Source organism: Dasypus novemcinctus, chromosome 1 (assembly GCF_030445035.2).
Source record: "Dasypus novemcinctus isolate mDasNov1 chromosome 1, mDasNov1.1.hap2, whole genome shotgun sequence".
Classification (NCBI taxonomy): domain Eukaryota; kingdom Metazoa; phylum Chordata; class Mammalia; order Cingulata; family Dasypodidae; genus Dasypus; species Dasypus novemcinctus.
Genome location: NC_080673.1, coordinates 110,004,554 through 110,021,834, shown reverse-complemented (window position 1 = coordinate 110,021,834; position 17,281 = coordinate 110,004,554). Strand labels below are relative to the sequence as shown.

The 17,281-nt window shown below is 33.0% G+C and overlaps 1 protein-coding gene across 2 annotated transcripts in view; it reads left to right on the top strand.

Moving 5' to 3' along the window:
• Positions 1-17,281, top strand: part of GRID2 (glutamate ionotropic receptor delta type subunit 2) — a 1,588,204-nt gene that overhangs the window by 945,437 nt on the left and 625,486 nt on the right. For both annotated transcript variants that reach the window (XM_058295409.2, XM_004470379.5), the window contains exon 8: positions 7,862-7,981. In XM_058295409.2, the coding sequence (XP_058151392.1) occupies positions 7,862-7,981 (120 nt within the window). The remainder of the gene's footprint in view (positions 1-7,861; positions 7,982-17,281) is intronic.

Below are 17,281 nucleotides of genomic sequence, written 5' to 3'. Positions count from 1 at the left end.
ATTTGTTCTATTTTTGTATCTACTTAAAATTTTTATTTATTTGTATCTCATACAATATTACAACATACAATATTACAATATTACAATCATACAATATTACAATGTACATTAAAGTTAATCTAACATATTATTCCCAGTTTTGTGGAAGGGAAAACTGAGCTTCAGAAAAGCTATGACTTATATAAGGTTACATAGCTAATTAGTTTTAAATGACAGGTTTTTTTGTCCTGTGTGCCATACCATTCTCTTTTAAGTGTTCATGGCAGTAGTTTGTATTCCCTACTGTCAAAATCACTTGGCTAAAGAAACCATACACACTGAGAAATTGTGGCTATAAACACCATTTGTTAATATTACATAAACCATATCTAAGTTTAAGAAGGCATTTTTTATGTTTTTTTAGTTTATCACAAGAAATTAGGTTTACCTGTAGTGTATATTTTTGAACGGTGTCTTCAGAGTGCCTATAACTTCAATTTGTTGAAGTTAACATTCTCTAGAGCAGAGATTCTTAATGTTTTTTTTATTCCACAGACCTCTTTGCCAGTCAGGTGAAAACCACGGACCCCTGACTAAGTCCAAACTCTACTGTATTATTTAATAAATATATCACACCCATACCAAAATATCCCCACAAGAATAATGTTTTTTTGAATTTCAATTCAAGCTCACAGACACCTTGTTAAGAACCTCTGCCCTAGAGCAAGCTTTCAATCCTTTTTAGCTAACTTAGCAAAACAAATAAAAGCTGTGCTGCTCTGGAATAGAATAAGGAGAGGTTTTCAACAGGTGAACTCCACCACAATTGGTTCTCAGAATCACACTTTGAAAACCACTTCCCTGGAACATTTAAAATCAGTTTGATCAGTGTAGATCTACCTCCTTTCTTACAGATAATGGAATAATATCACTCCCATACAAGATGATATTTTTATTTACAGAACTATTTTATGGTTCAATGGCAATATTTTCATTTTTTTCTTACTGGTAATAGTTTCAATATTGAAAGTTTCCATTCATTTTTTTTTCATCACTCTTATAACATGTATATATCAAATGTCTATACTGTGGAACATATTAAGGAAACTATTACATGGAATTACCTGCTCCTCTCCCTTAAAAGAAATTCAGAGCCTGTTGGTGGATATGGACTAAACATAAAAAAAGCTGTACTTTAAGGTGAAGGATACCAGAAGTCCTTGAGTGTGGTAAAATAGGATTCTGTGGAATCTTAGAGAAGAATGTCGTGTGCTATGGCACCCAGAACCCTGCTTCAAGACAGAGGTGCTTATTCTCTGTGCACAACTGAGTCTCACTCCAGGAACTGCCCTTGGTAGAAGAATGCTGCCCTTCTAAATTTACTCCCTTTCTTGAGAACAGCATGCACCCAATGACTGGTCACTGCTGAGCCACAGACATCAGAGTCCCTTTCGTCAATTTGGGACTACTCTCAAGTGCCACCTGAGCTGCAGTATGAGATCCAGGACAATGGCCCATGAGATCACCTGAGCTGCTGTTGCATTTGCAATAGTTTTTCTTCCTCCGTCCAATCCTTCTTTGCTTCCTCCCTTATAGGTGTTTTTCTCAGGAGCACTTCCAATAAACTTCCTGCACACAAGCAAATCTCCATTCAGGACTGTTTCTTGGAGAACCTGACCTAAGACAGTGAAAATATATTAGAAAGATTTCAGGAGAACTGATAACACCTTAATGGAAAGTCAAAAGCAAGCAGGTTTAGGACATGTAAAGTTATGGGGAGGAGGCTATTTCAGGTGATGGGAGCAATATAGTTGACATATCCATTGGTATGAATCATGTGTACAGTGAGAAAGATTGATTAATTTACCAGCATGCACAAAACACATAGAAAGAAGTAGGGCATATTAGCTTGAAAAGAGATTTGAGGAAAAGGAATTTGGTTTATTTTGTGGATAAAGAGAAGACAGTAAATAATTTTTTAGCATGGCTATGATAAAATTAGAACTGAGTTTTAGAACCTCAGCTTTTAAAAATAAAATATTATAAAATATACATTAAAAAATGAGATTACATATAAAACCACTGCCCCTTTTCTATGTATCCTATAGGAGTAGCCAAATAAGATTGAATAGGTCCTTAAATCAAAACTTTTGACTTAATTGATCTATTTCTGTTAAATTCTTTTTGGTAGTTATTTTCAATATAGAATGTGGAAAAGTAAAAAATATGAATAAATTTGTGGCAGTATCTCAAATACTTAGTACCAATACATTTTTCCATGTTTATATCTAAAAGAGATGGAAGAAATATTAAAATTACTCTAATCTTTATATGATAATTTATTCATTCAGCAAATATTTATTGAATACAACCATATGCTGTGCTGTGAAACCACAGAGTATGGAAGGAAAATGGAAAGATCAAAAATAATTGCAAGTGTGATTAGTTGTACAAAAGGGGAAACACCAACTGTTCTGGAAACACATGCCTGAAGGACCTAGTTAGGTGGAAGAGTGACAGCTAAGTAGAAACATTCTGGATGGGTTGGCATTAGACAGGAAAGCAAAGGAAAGAGCGTTCCTTGAATGGGGAGGAAAGAATGTTTCATGCAAGAACAGAGTTCTAGAAGGCTTAGAGGAAAGCCATCTGAATATCGAAAATAAGTCCAGGATGGCTAGAAGAGAAAGAACAAAGGGATGTGCCCCCTCACTAGGTAAGAAAGGGAAACAGGGGGCTGTGGACTTGGCCCAGTGGTTGGGCATCCATCTACCACATGGGAGGTCCGCGGTTCAAACCCCCAGCCTCTTTGACCCCTGTGGAGCTGGCCCATGCGCAGTGCTGATGCGCGCAAGGAGTGCCCTGCCACCCAGGGGTGTCCCCCGCATAGGGGAGCCCCACACGCAAGGAGTGCGCCCCGTAAGGAGATCCGCCCAGCACGAAAGAAAGTGCAGCCTGCTCAGAAATGGTGCCACACACACGAAGAGCTGACACAACAAGATGATGCAACAAAAAGAAGCACAGATTCCCATGCTGCTGACAACAACAGAAGTGGACAAAGAAGATGCAACAAATAGACACAGAGAACAGACAACCGGGGTGGGGAGGGAAAGGGAGAAAAATAAATAAATAAATCTTTAGAGAGAAAAAAGAAAAGGCAAACAGGGGAAAGATCCTGGATGGTTTTGTAAACCATGCTAAAGTTTCTAAACATTTTTCTAGAGGCAAAGTTAAATCGATGGAGTATTTTAAGCAGAAGAATGACAAGATCAGATCAGCCTGTGACTGATCAGTGCAGAATCCATTCTGCAGCTGCTGCTGGACCAGGACAGACTGAGGAGAGAACACTGATTAAGAGGCTGGTGCTCCTTCCCAGGGGAGGCCTGAGCAAGGTTGAGGGTAGTGAAGATGGATGGAAGTCAATATCTTTGAGAGATATTTAGATAACTGAAATAAGATTTGGTCATCAAATATAAGTATGTGAGAAATAGGATGAAGAAAATGGTAATTCATAGGTTTCTGGCTTGAGCAAAAGTAATTCTGATAAGTTTTATAAATTAATGCACTTAAAGGAATTGTATTATTAATACTTTGTCTCTTGTGTAGAGCTATTATTTAGAATTTAGAATTTACAAACCTGAAGGAGACAGAGGTAATTTAGGAAAATGTAATTTGATTTACCAGAAACAGTATTGACTTGGAATGTAAGATACCCATTTTACAAAAATGCATGCAAATAACCTTGGTTCCACAGAGCTTTTAAAAATACTGTCTATGCTCTTGTGGATTCATCCATGTGAACTCCAACCTTAGAGCATTTGAATTGTAAAGTGTGTAATACAGCATAAATTGAAAATTAATTCACTTCCTCATACAATTTTTCCACTGTGATATACATATATTATCCACTATGATCCACTATGATATACATATGTTAGGTTGGCATATAATGGCCATAATCAATGAAAAAGTGTGGAGAACAAGATGGTGGCTTCAGTTTGGGATCCTCAGGTAATTAGTCCTCTGGGCCTCAGTTTCTTCTTCTCTAAGATGTAGATAGCATGACCTATTTACTTCTCAGTTGGCTGTGAGGATGCAAGAATTAGTTTCATTATGATTACTTGAATATATATTTATATGTTTATACATGTATGTAATAATTTATAGACATACATTAAATGGCAACTTAAATTTTCCTAAACATTTCTTGCAAATTAAGTTTTTGCTTCTTTTTTTGTTTTGTTTTTAAGGCATCATGTATCCTGGCATTTATCTACCCATTATATTTCTTTTCTGGGAAGAAAATATATTTCCCCTCTGTCAGGGATTTTATTCCCTTTGACACTAACTCTGCTACAAAATGAGGCCACTGGGTCTGGCATCAGCCAGTATGTTTACTGCCTTATTGTCTATAGGTTACACAAAACCTAAGAATATGTATGAGAAAATGAAGCAAGTATCATAAATACTTGATGTTCTATATGATACTTCAGGAGTATCTGTAAGTTACTTTTCAAACAGGGAAAGATTTGTCAGCCTCATAAACATAGTGAAATAAAGTCTTAGTAAATTTTTCTTTTTCTTGATTTTTCCAACTTATCCTATCCATAGAGGAGGAGCAAACTGTTGCTTTTTCAGAAATTCATTATCCAGTCGTAAATTATTCCCAACTTTTGATGCTCCTCATTTATTGTTCTTCTCTTCTCCTTCTGATATTTGATGCCCACTGTTATTTCTATGAAGAGTGAGTAGCATACAATTCCAATCAGTTTTTACTTGCTATTTTGAAAAGGTATACTCTGGCAGCAATTTTTACTTTCAATTTAAAGAATATTTAGAAATTCTATGTGTTATTCATACCATCAATGTCCCATTAGTTCATTTTACTTAAAATCTGCTGCATCACCAAGAGATAAGACAAAAACAAAAACAAAAAACAAAAACCACACCTGTGCACACAAAGAAGATAATGATGGTTCATTATTACCTGGCCCAGACACATTTTTATGAAGGCTGAGGATAGATGAAAAATGTTCAAAAGCACTAGAACATTCTAAGGTGGTCAAAAACTAGAGGCTCTAAGACTGGGTCAGATAAGGGGCTTCAGTGAAAGGGTTTAGCTTCAAATTCTGACTTCTGAGTGTATCTTACATCTCCATGAGGGAAGGTTTCACTCACTGTGCATGATAACAGTTCACTAAGAGCATAGCATAAATAAGATAAATTGCAAAGTCAAAAAGGTGAACAATGTAAGTTGAGACCACTGTAAACCAAATGCAACTTCTCTGCTTTATTGTTTTTTTGAACCTTGGGCAATGTAAGTGGACTCAGGCACTCAGGGCCGGACAGAGGCTTGATAGAAAATATTGGTCTGGATTGGTCATATGAGTATTGATTGGAAATATTATACTACCAAGCAGTCTATTACTCAAATGTTTAAAACTTTAAAATGTTAAATGAAAAATTTAATGTTAAAAACCATTTCTACAATGTAATAATCATATTGATGTTTATCTTTCCTTTCCTTCTTAGAAATAAAGTACAAAGACAGAAATGTAAGATTCTGATATAATTAGATGTTACAGGTATTTGATGACAAGAAAAACTCTTGCAAAAATATTTCTGAATACCAGTAGTTTGAACAAATGTATAGTAGTTTAAACTACATTTGTCAATCAAGCTTGTATAATATTTGCCTTTTGGAGATATTAGTAATAATAAGATCTGCTGTACTTACCTCAATATTCAAAATTTTAAGTGATAGTTGAATGTTTTGCAGTATTAGTACTTGAGCTAATAAGACCAAATTGATTGCAGGAATTGGATATCTTACCCATATCAAGGATACTAGCAGTAGAGGGGCAAAGACAGAGGAGACAGAGTCTGGGGCATTCTGCGTAGCTCCCCAAGCCCTTTCTTCCACAGGGGAAAGCATGTTCTATCTCCTAGGGAGCTTCTGTAAGTTTACCTCCACCACAGAGCATTCACATTAGGAAACAAACATCTCCATTATTCCCCAAAGTGGATAGTTTCAGGACAATCTCCAGGTAGCCATATGTCATTAATTCATAGATCCTGGGTTTATTTACTACAATAATTCCTTAGCCAGAGACTTCCTGCAACAGGGAGTTGCAGACAAAGACATTAGACCCATTTCCTCTCTTCTCTTTCCCCAGTCCCACCTTCCCCCACCCCAAAATGCACATACCAGTAAAAGGAGCAGCGAATGATCTTAGCCCTGCTTCTTTAACCCCTTTCTCCCCCATTACTAATCAATGAAATGCTATGAAGTTGAGATTTGCAAAAGTATTTTCCAAAGCCATTTAAATACACTATCATGTAATGAAATTTTGATCACAATAAACTTTAAATGAAATAGAACAGGAGCATGACTACAATTTTAGGAGACTACAGTTTAAGGAGAACTAGAAAGCTTTCAAAATTCAAGAATGAAACCATGGTGAAGGCAATGATATTAATAGTAATTAAGCTCTCACCATGTATCAAACACTCTTCTCAGTACTTTTTATGGATGTTATAATGAAATTCATAATTTTCTAGGGCAGATACTACTATTTTCCCCATTTTACAAATGCAGAAACTGAGGCATAGCTAAATAAATAACAGCCAGCTTTACGCAGCTTATAGATTGACTGAGTCCAGGAAGAACCCCTGTTCTTGATTGCTAGATCACATGTGAAAAAAGCACAGACATATCAAATTCAACATGTTGTTTATTAATAAAATTGAATAATAAAAGAGAGGCTGACTTAGGAGATAATAATAAAGGGTTCATTTTGTTGATTATTGCTATTGTAAAAATAAAATAAATTAAATATTGAGGTTAATTATTTATGTAGAAAAACATCACTCAACAAGAGCTTATTGAAGTCCAATTTTGAATTTAGCCCATGATACAGATGAAATTGAAGATATAATATATAGCATAGTACCTACCAAAGAAAGACTAGAAACTGCCTAGAGGTTATGGCAAGTGAGATGTATTTAAGTACCAACATCTTAGAGGTGATGATGTAAGCAATTTATAAACTGAGATCATTTTTTGTCAAAATAAATGTCAATATCAGGCCAGAATTCCATGCTAGATGGAAATTTAGTTTTGAAATGACTCAGAATGTAATTCAACATTTGTAAAATCCTAAATAATATGAAGGTTGATAAACTACTGAGAAAAGAATGGTAAATTAGGGAGAGAAAAGTATGACCTACATTGCCATCTGTTGGAGAAATAAACATCTGTCACGCTGAAGGAAAGATGAAGCTTGGAAATTCTCAATGAATCTCAACAGCCAACATGACCATTTAAAAGCAAAAACAGATTTCTAGCCTAATTTAGCTTCCTTTTTAAATTTTAACTTGTAAAAGATATTTAAAGGAGGAGGAAAAATAAATCTCCATAATTTAGAAATCATTGATCTTAAGATTCCTAGGTATAATTTTAGATCAAATTGAAATAGAATTGTGCTGAAGCTGAGAATATTACCAAAAACTTGTTTCCATATTTTTTTTATTGCTCTGCAGAAGGTTCTTATTTTCTGACTGATGAAGCCATATTCATCAGCAAGGTAAAAATTCTAGCCTGGAAATTAGTCTGAATTGTGGCATGGTATCATTTTGAACAGTCATTTTGCTCTCTGGATCAAAAGTTTTTTAAAAAATGAGAAAGGTTTAAATGATCTCCAAGTTTCCTTTCAAATTCACTGTTGGTTATGCTGTTTAGCTATTAAAAACAGCCTATTAAAAATTGCAAGCTTGAATTCATGTTTATTTTATACATGGAAGTAAAGTCTCTAGAACTTCCTTTATATATTGTATTATTATTTTGCTTCTGCTGAAATTTTACATCAATATCTCTCTCCTTTAGGGTGGAGTTAGTGGGTTGACTGGTGAGCTGGAATTTGGAGAAAATGGAGGCAATCCCAATGTTCACTTTGAAATTCTTGGAACCAACTATGGAGAAGAGCTTGGCCGAGGTGTTCGCAAAGTAAGATCAGATATGCAGATAGATCTGCTTTTTTCTGTGTTAACTGTAGTTTTGCTTCATTGTTCTCCATTCAACACAATCACAGTACACAGTCCCTATTGTAATTTGAAAGAGAAAGAAGAGAGAGAAAAAAAGAAAAAATCAAGCACTGAAATGACCTTAAGTATTTATGTGAAGTATTAAGCTATAAATTCTATTAATATTTATGCTTTAGACTAATCTAAAGGGAAAAAACTTTGCTGGTTATCTAAGGAAACAGCATCATCTTTCATTCATTATAGTAATCATTTTTTTTAAAGTATTGAATTTTTTATTTATACAATGCATAACTGTTGGGTTTTTAACTTGTAATATACACAAAATCGGAATAAGAGCTTGGATAAATTTCATATAGGAAGAAGGGATGTCTAATATAAGTTGTGACATTACAGTATTTCAACTTCTATGTGTGTTGTATAAGTAGAAAATGGTTTGTAGGAAATGAGCTCTTTTTATATACTATGGATCACGTGTAAAAAGAAACCGAGTGCCAATAAAGGATGTTTCATGAAATAATGGGACAATAACTTTCTCAAGGAGAAATATGAAAGTCCCTGGAGAAATGATTTTTCTGTAGTTTGGATTTATCATTTTTATGTATTTTTGATAGAGAAAAGTCTAAGGTAATTGAAGATGCATAGAGTGCTCATAACTATAAATCTCTGACTATATAAAGGTTACTGCACTGAGGGTAAAAATTCTTCAGTTAATGTTTCTTCCTGTTGCTAGGATGTAGAATGCAGAAAAACAGACAAAACACAGTTAGGAGTTACTTTTATCAGCAATAAAATCTCTCAGATAATTTATGCTAGAAAAGTTGAAACTATCTTGATGTTATTATTACTATTGTTGTTGTTGTTTTATAGTGAAGATCCAAATATAATATATATGGGACATTGCATAAAACACATGGATAGTTTAATAATTGTTTTCAAAGGAACTCTCGTCAAGAAAGAGAAATTACCAACCATACTAATGGCTCCATAATCTTCTTCCTGCTTACATGTTCGACTTCCCTTCAGTAGTGTAGCCATTAGTCTGAATTTTATGATACTGTTTTCTTTACTCTTTAATATAATTTTGTCACCTGTGTTTACATCCTTAAATAATGTAATTGAGGGTTGCCTATATTTCAACTTATGAATGGACTCAATATTGTATACATTCTTTTTTTCTTGCTAAGTTCAATATGTTCGTATTATTCATTCTTTTTTCTACATATGGTTGCAGTTTATTTATATTGTATGCTATTTTCTATTTTATGAATGTATCACAACCCACTGTGGTTTGTTTCCATTTTTAGACTATAAAAGCATTACTGTAATCAAGATGCTTAGACTGATATCTAGGATATTTATACTTGTACATTTATTTCTCTAGTTTATGCATCCAGAATTTCTAGGAGTATAAGTTCGGCATTATAGGAAATCCTATCTCCAAGCTTACTTATTAATAGATAACATGAAACCTAATTACCTGTTTGCATACCACAAAAAGTACAGGAGAGCTCTCATTACCCCATGGTCTCTCCAATCTTGGTTTTGTTAGACGTTTAAATTTTCATTAATTTTCAGTTATGTAATTCTATTTTCTCATGGTTTCAGTATACATTTTCCTGATTATTAAACTGTTCCTCATCTTTTTATATATTTTTGGGTCTTCAGATTTCTTTGTGAGTAAATTGCCTATTCAAGCCTTTTGGGCATTTTAGTATTGGGAGATCTTCTTTTTTAATTGAATTGAAAAATATGCATATATTTTGAATATTAGTCTTTTGTCATTTAAATATCTTGTAAAATTTTTTTCTTCACTGTGGATTTTCTTTTCATTACCTTTATAATATCTTTACATAAAAGTGAATTATGAACCCTTTCCCTTTTTTTTGATTGCTGCTTAAACTTATCAAGAAATCATTCTGGGGGAGTGGGTGTAGCTCAGTGATTGAGCACCCTTCTTTTCATGTATGAGGTCCTAGGTTCAATCAAAAACAAAAGAAAGAAAGAAAAAAAAGCATTCTCTACCAGTAAAGTTATGAAGATATTAAACTCTATTGTTCTAAAAGCTTTATAAATCTAACTTTTAAGTCAAGGTCTTTAGTCTAACTGCAAGTCTTTTAACAATATGGGTTGGGAAAAGAGTACAATTTCACTCTTCAATGTAGTATCTTGTTTGTTTTTAATTAAGATCTAATTTATATAAAATAATATACACAGATTTCAAGTATACAATGGGATTCCATGAAAGCATTCATGCATTCATTAATGTGACCAACACCAAGATCAAGTTATGGAACATTTCTATCACCCAAAAAGTCCTGTGATTCCCATTTACTTTCTTAACAACACACAGAATAGTTTTGCTTCTGGAACTTAATATAAATGAATGATGTAATATACACTCTTTTGTAATCACTTCTTTTTCTGAACATGATTTTTTTACATACATCCACATTGCCATATATCAGTTTCTTCTTTAATTTGTATTTTTGAGTGTTATTCTATTTTCTGTTCATTGCTCATATTTGGGAATAACATTGATATCTGTATATTGATTTATATCCAATTTTCTTCCTGAACTTCTATATTTTCATAACTTATCTGTAGATTCTGGTGAATTCTCTACATATTCAGTTATATCATCAATTACTGAGAGTTTTTTCTCTTCCTTTTTAATCCTTACATTTTTTGTGTTTTCTACTTTCCTTAGTGTACTAAGACTTCTCGTACAATATTGAATGGAAATAATTATAATAGGCAAGTTTTGGATCATTATCAAATTTGAAGAAAAAGAATTCAGAATTCACTAATAGATATGATTTTTCTTTTCCCCTTTTTTTAAACTTTGATCAGACTGAGAAAGCTCCTTATATCCTTGGAATAAACAGTTTTATTTTAAAATTATATGATTCACTACCAGCGCTTAAAGTCTTTTACATTGATATCTATTAATGAAGCTGCCTAATTTTGCCTCATCATAACTAAGTTAGGCTGGTCTCATAAAATGTGGTGGGCAGGGTTTCCTCTTTCTTTATCTTTTGTGAGTTATATAAAATTGGAATAGTTTCTTCCTTGAGTGTTTGATAGATTACCTGAACGAAGCTAGCTAGCCCTAGAATTCTTTTGTGGAAACATTTTTGTCTACTGATTCTATTTTTATGGTGAATAAAAATAAGTAATACCTTATAAATCTTCTTGAACCAGCTTAAGAGGTTTTATTTTTTTTTATTTTTTTATGATCTTTTGAAGTTTTTCTCAAAATTTATTGGCTTAAAATTGTTAATCATATCTTATTATCTTTTTAATCTCTGAAATATCTGGAGATCTGGTCTTGTTTTCATTTCTGAAATTGTTTTTCTTGTACCTTCTTTCATTTTGCTTAATCAATAGCAAGAGAACTTTTTTATCATTTTGTACAGTTTTTTTATTTTTCTTGTATAGCTAATTTATTTGTGTTCTTGTCTTTATCATATCCTACTTTATACTTTCTGGTATTTTATTCTAATTTTGTGAAGTGGATGAATATTTAATTCAATTTTCCAATTTTTAATTTGTAAAAAATATGCATTCAGTACTAAACATTTTCCTCTAAGGGATTTTTCACGTGCATTGCAAAAGTTTTGATTTGTAGTATTTTCATTTACACTTAATTCACAATGTTTTCTATCTCAATTATGTATTTATTAGCCCAAGGATTATTTAGCATGTTGCTTATTTTCAAAAGTTGTAAGATGTTTTGGTTATTTTTTAAATTAATGATTCTAGTTCATTTGTTTTTAGGTCAGAAAATGTTCTCTACATGATTTCAGTCTTTCAAATTGTGTTAAGACTAGCAAGATGATTTAGGATTATCTTTTGTATCTTTAAAAAAATTATATGTATTCTGCAGTGATCGAGTCCAGTGTTTTATTTATATATATATATATATTAGGCCAAAGTTAATGTTTCTATTTATTTCTCATGTTTTGCAAGCTTCTTTTAAGAATTACTGAGCAAGATGTGTTAAAATCTCATATCATAAGTATTTATGTCTATATTTCTTACTAGTCTTATCACTTTTTTATTTAAAATATTCTTAATAACTTGCAAATTTAAAATTGTTTTTCTTCTCAGTAATTTACAATTTTTCTATTATAAAGGACGTTTACTTCTAATAATGCCTTCTGCCAAAGACTATCTTGTCTGATGTTAATGAAGCTAAACCAGCTTTCTTTCTGTTACTATTTGGATACACTTCTTTTTACTATCCTTTTACTTACAACCTTTCCGTACTTCTTTTAGACACTACATTTTTAGATGCAATTCTTATAGGCAGTATAAAATTAAATTATTTTTATTAAGTATAATAATTTATACCTATAAAGCAGAATATTTAGTGTATTTATATGCAATGTATTTGCTAATATATTTAGGTTTAAGTCTGTCATCTTGTACATTCTACCAGTTTTTTTACATTCTAAGCTTCTGTTCTCTCCTTTCTTTTCTTGGATTTTTCTCTTTCTCCCTCTAGTAATTTATAAATTGTATACTCTGTTTCTGATCATTTAATAGTTCCTCTGGAATTTACAAAGTATATATTTCATTTATCAACATCCAAAGTTAATCAATACCTTTGTCCTCCTCACAGATAACATGCTCAGACAATTTTGATCCCGTTTGCCTAATTTATCCACCTCTCAAATTAAAGTTTATTGTTGCCATATATTTTAGTAATTATCTTTTTTCTCTTTACTCCAAAAAAGCACCACTATTTCTGTTTTGTGCTATAAATATTTATTTACATCTACCTATCAATTTAACTTTTATTTTTTTTGCTCTTCTTTTCTACCTTCATCTCAGCCTAAATATCTAGAATTGATTTTCTTCTGCCTATAGAATAGCTTTAAAATTTCCTTTGTTCATGGTTTTCTTGTGGCAAAATTTGTTTTTGTTTACCCGAACATGTCTTCGTTTCATCTTCTTTCTCAAAAAAAATATTTCTCCTAGACACAGAATTTTAAATTGTTAACTTTCTTCTTTCAGCCCATTGATCACATCGTACTGGCCCTAGCCTCTGCTGTGGTTGAGAATTCAGCGGTCTGTTTAACTGGTCTTGTTTTGACAGTTATCTATCTTTTCTTCTCTGTTGATTCTAAGATTTGGCTTTGTTTTTAGCTCTGCATTTTCACTACAGTGTTTCTCGGTATGGATTTCACTCTGTGCTTTAGTATAGCATGTTTTTAATAGCAAGAAATTTGGTTTCTGGTAGGGGATTTATGGTAACAGAGTAACCACATCTGAGTACCTAGTGCTGGAGCTGTATTCAGGAGATTGGAAGGATTAGAATGTATCAAAGGTTACTATTAATTCATAGAGAAATCCAAAGCTATAGGGAAAATCTGTCTTAGACTCAATTCTCTGCCATCAGTTATAGTCATTTAGTAATAAGAAACCAGATACATTTCTCTAAAGTAGATAGATGGAAATTAAAAAAAAATTTTTTTCTCATAATTAACATAGCACTGGTAACATAAATGTAGTATAATTATAATTGAGGATTCAGAAAATAAAAATACCCATGATTTCATAATAGAAAGGTAATTAGTCTTTCTTGGTGTTTTGTTTCTTAATTACATGTATACTGATATTAAAAAAACTTTTTCTGACTTCAATATAATTATAAAATCAGTGTTAGTTCAGAAAAGTAAAAAAGGAAAATGAAGGCATATGAACACATTAAAGTACACATGGAGAAATGAATTCATTTGCAGATAGGTCCTACCCAAACACAGATTAAAAGTCTTTCTGTAAGTGTTGCTTAATTCCTTTCAAAATCCCTCATGTCTCTTCCTTCCATTCCATTCCTTATGGTTATCTCTAAGTTTATGTACAGACATTTTGTGTCAGGTTTTCTTTTCTCCAGTATCTCTGTGTGTAAACTAAACCATGAAATATTATTAATTTTCCTAAGCCTATTTTGTTCCTAATACTTTCCTATTTTAGAAAAATATAACTTGGAGGAAATACTTAGGTATATATGCACAAGGGTAATGCAGTATTCCTATAAGAATATAGACTAAGTGACGAGAGAGTTTCAAGAATTAGAGAGGAATCAATGATGCAGCACAAAGGTAATAAAGTAAGACTAAAGAGAGGTTCATTTATTTTAGAACTCATGGCTTATCAGTGACTTTGGAGAGTCAGTGGAGCAAATAGGTTAGGAATATGGCTGCTCAATTCATGCTATTCAAATCCTGCTGTGCCTCTTAAAAGCCAAGTGACCTTGAGCATATTACTAAACTCAGAAGTAGGTACTACCTAAATAAGTTAGGAAATGTGAAACATTCAGAACTATGCCTGGAAAATCAAAAAATGTTATAATTAATTATTATTGGTGAAGAAAATCTCAGTGCAGTGGCAATGCCATCTGTTTAGACTACAACAGGTTGAAAAGTAAAAATGAAGTTGAGCAAATAGAAATAGGGCAAATACCATATCAATATGTTTGCATGACAGCAGCAATTAAATGAGTTCATAAAGTTTAATGGGAGAACTTTTAAAATGCAACATACTTGAGGATATTTGAATGCTTACTGATGGAGCCAGTAGGGAGAAAGAGAATGAAGATAAAGTTAAGAAAGGTGATGGTTGATAGAAGTCCAGGAAAAAGAAAAAGGATTGGATCCAGAGTTACTGGGGAAAGGGGAATAAAGAAATAATGGGTGAGAATGCAAGCAAGTTTTCATAGTTGGTGATAGAAAGTTAGAGGAGTTCTTAAGAAATAATCTCTTGCTTTTACTATACCTTTACTTGGAGGAGGTGAGATTATGTGCTAAGGGTAAAGAGTGGCAGAAGACATTGGATATGATGAGACTGGAAGTTTAAAGACTTCAAAGAAAGTTCAAAGAATTTCCAAGCAGTGCTCTTGGCTCGAGGTTAGAGATCATGAGTTCATTGCAGCACTAATTTACTGGTTATGTGAATTTGTCCAGCATTATTCAGAAGACTGAATGAATTTGAACTAAGGTAGAGTTGGAGTTTCGTAAGTTTTGTTTTGGTTTGTTTTCATTTTTGATGAAAACACACTGAGGCAATGAGATTAAGGACATTGGCAAGAGAATGTTTGAAGTGCTAGAGCATGAAATCTAAAGTATACATAGATGGCAGTGAAGACAAAAGGAGTCTCAAACTGGAAGAAGTTTAGCTCGAAGGGAAAGAGCCCTCACCAAGTGTGAGAAGCCTTTATATTGATATGGATTAAGTGAGAGAGCTTCAGAGCCAGGAAGTTGTGTTTGGGGAGAGTAACATTTGAATTCATGATTTCAAGGGTGCATGGTTTCCAGGCACTCTCAAAATCATATCTGCGAGAGTGGTAGAAGCTGGCTTCACTGAGCCTTCTAAGAAAATGTTGTTCAATAACACTTCACCCTACTCTGAATTTAAAGCCTAGAATTTCTTGTATTTGACAATGAATCATATACTCTACCTTATTTTTAAGTGATGTATTAGTTTGGGTACTCCAGGGGAATAGAATCAACAGGAGGGAATTGTAAATATTATGAGAGTCTATAAAATTGTCTCACACAATTGAGGGGATGCACAACCCCAAATTCCATAGTGCAGGGTGTAAGTGGGAAATCGAATGGAGGTTTTTGATTAATTACCAGGAGAAACTGCCTGACTGAAGTAGAGATGGGAATCCTCCTCTTCTGACTGCTGCAATCATCACTTCTCTTTTTAAAGCCATCAACTGATTGGATAAGATGTCTCTCATTGCTGAAGGCAACCTCTTCAGTTGATTATAGATGTAATGAGCCATATACAATCAATGTACTGATGATTTAAGTCCTTGAAATGTCCTCAAGGAACAATTAGGCCAGTGCTTGCTTGACCAAACAACTGGGTACCATTAACTAGTCAAGTTGACACATGAACCTAACCATCACAAGAGATAGCAAATAATTCCTGCAGTTATTTTGTTTGTGCTTCTATGCTCCAACTTGCATGATGGTTTGAAATGCTGTAAGCAGATATTATATAGATGTGGTGTAAAAGGTGCTATATTTACATTTTTACATACAACTTTTACATTGTTGACTCTCAAAAATATGTATATTCCTTTTTTAAAACTGTTAAACATTATTCATTTTTTATTTTTTGTCTTTTGTAATTCATGTTTTTCTACCAGACTGTAAGATTAATTAAAAACTGAAGTTATAAAACTCCAACTCTAGCTCTCAAGCAATTATAGGAGCACTGTAAATTAGTTTGGGGATTGTCACCTCTGCTTATAAATGGGGCAGTTCGTTCATATGGGCATTGACACAGGCATAATGTTTTCAAAGATACTTATCAAGGGAAAGCATCACCATATGAACAATTACAGTATAGGTTTACTAGATGTGTGTCCAAAATTAGGGTTCTACTCCCAGTTTTTCCATGTTTCAAAAAGAATGAATGGCTTTCCAATTGAAGAGCTGTTAAATTGGCAGTTTATTCTGCTCGCTGGCTAAGTATATACAATGCCTACAGCCTTATCACCTGGAGCAGGGATACTGTCAGATCTCATAAACTAAGCAGTGTGTGTCTGCTCAGGATTTGAATGTGAGATTGACCAAGACTTCAGAGTCCCAAATATTGGACTAGTCTCTGCTCCCCTGGCAATGCATGACTGGCAGTTTTATTTCTCTGAATTTGGCAAGAATGTAAAAAGGATTACTTAATGTTTATTGATGCTGATCAAAACAGAGCTTTCCTGCTTTGATAATTTTTACATGTTCTTTTACTTTGATGTAAGGTAGTGTTTCATTCCGTAGATGGCATATTTAAGGTGTTAACACACTGTGCATCCTTGAAAATGAATTCGAGTGACCCTTGAAGCCAAAAATTGAAATCATTGAGGTTTTCTATATCCTCAAACAATTCTCAAGAATATGGTCGCCCCTGTTTTTGTTCACCAAAATACTGAGGATGCCAAAAAGAAATAACATAAATATTCTAAGTAACAACATCTTATCATCTTCTATACCTACATTTATTATAAGAAGAGATTAAAAAATAAAGATTAAATTTTAAAACTTTATATTTAAAAGAATAATATATGCTTTTCTTGAGAGAGGAGTTAATCATAATAGCTTTCATGCCTGTTTGTCTGAAGTTTTCTTTCTTTTTTTTGGTTTTCTTTTGTTTTGCCAATTATGTTTACTTTTTATTGTAAAGATTGAGTTCCAGCATTAAAATTTAACACTCTAGATTTAATGGCTTTGAACTTTATCACAAACAGGGA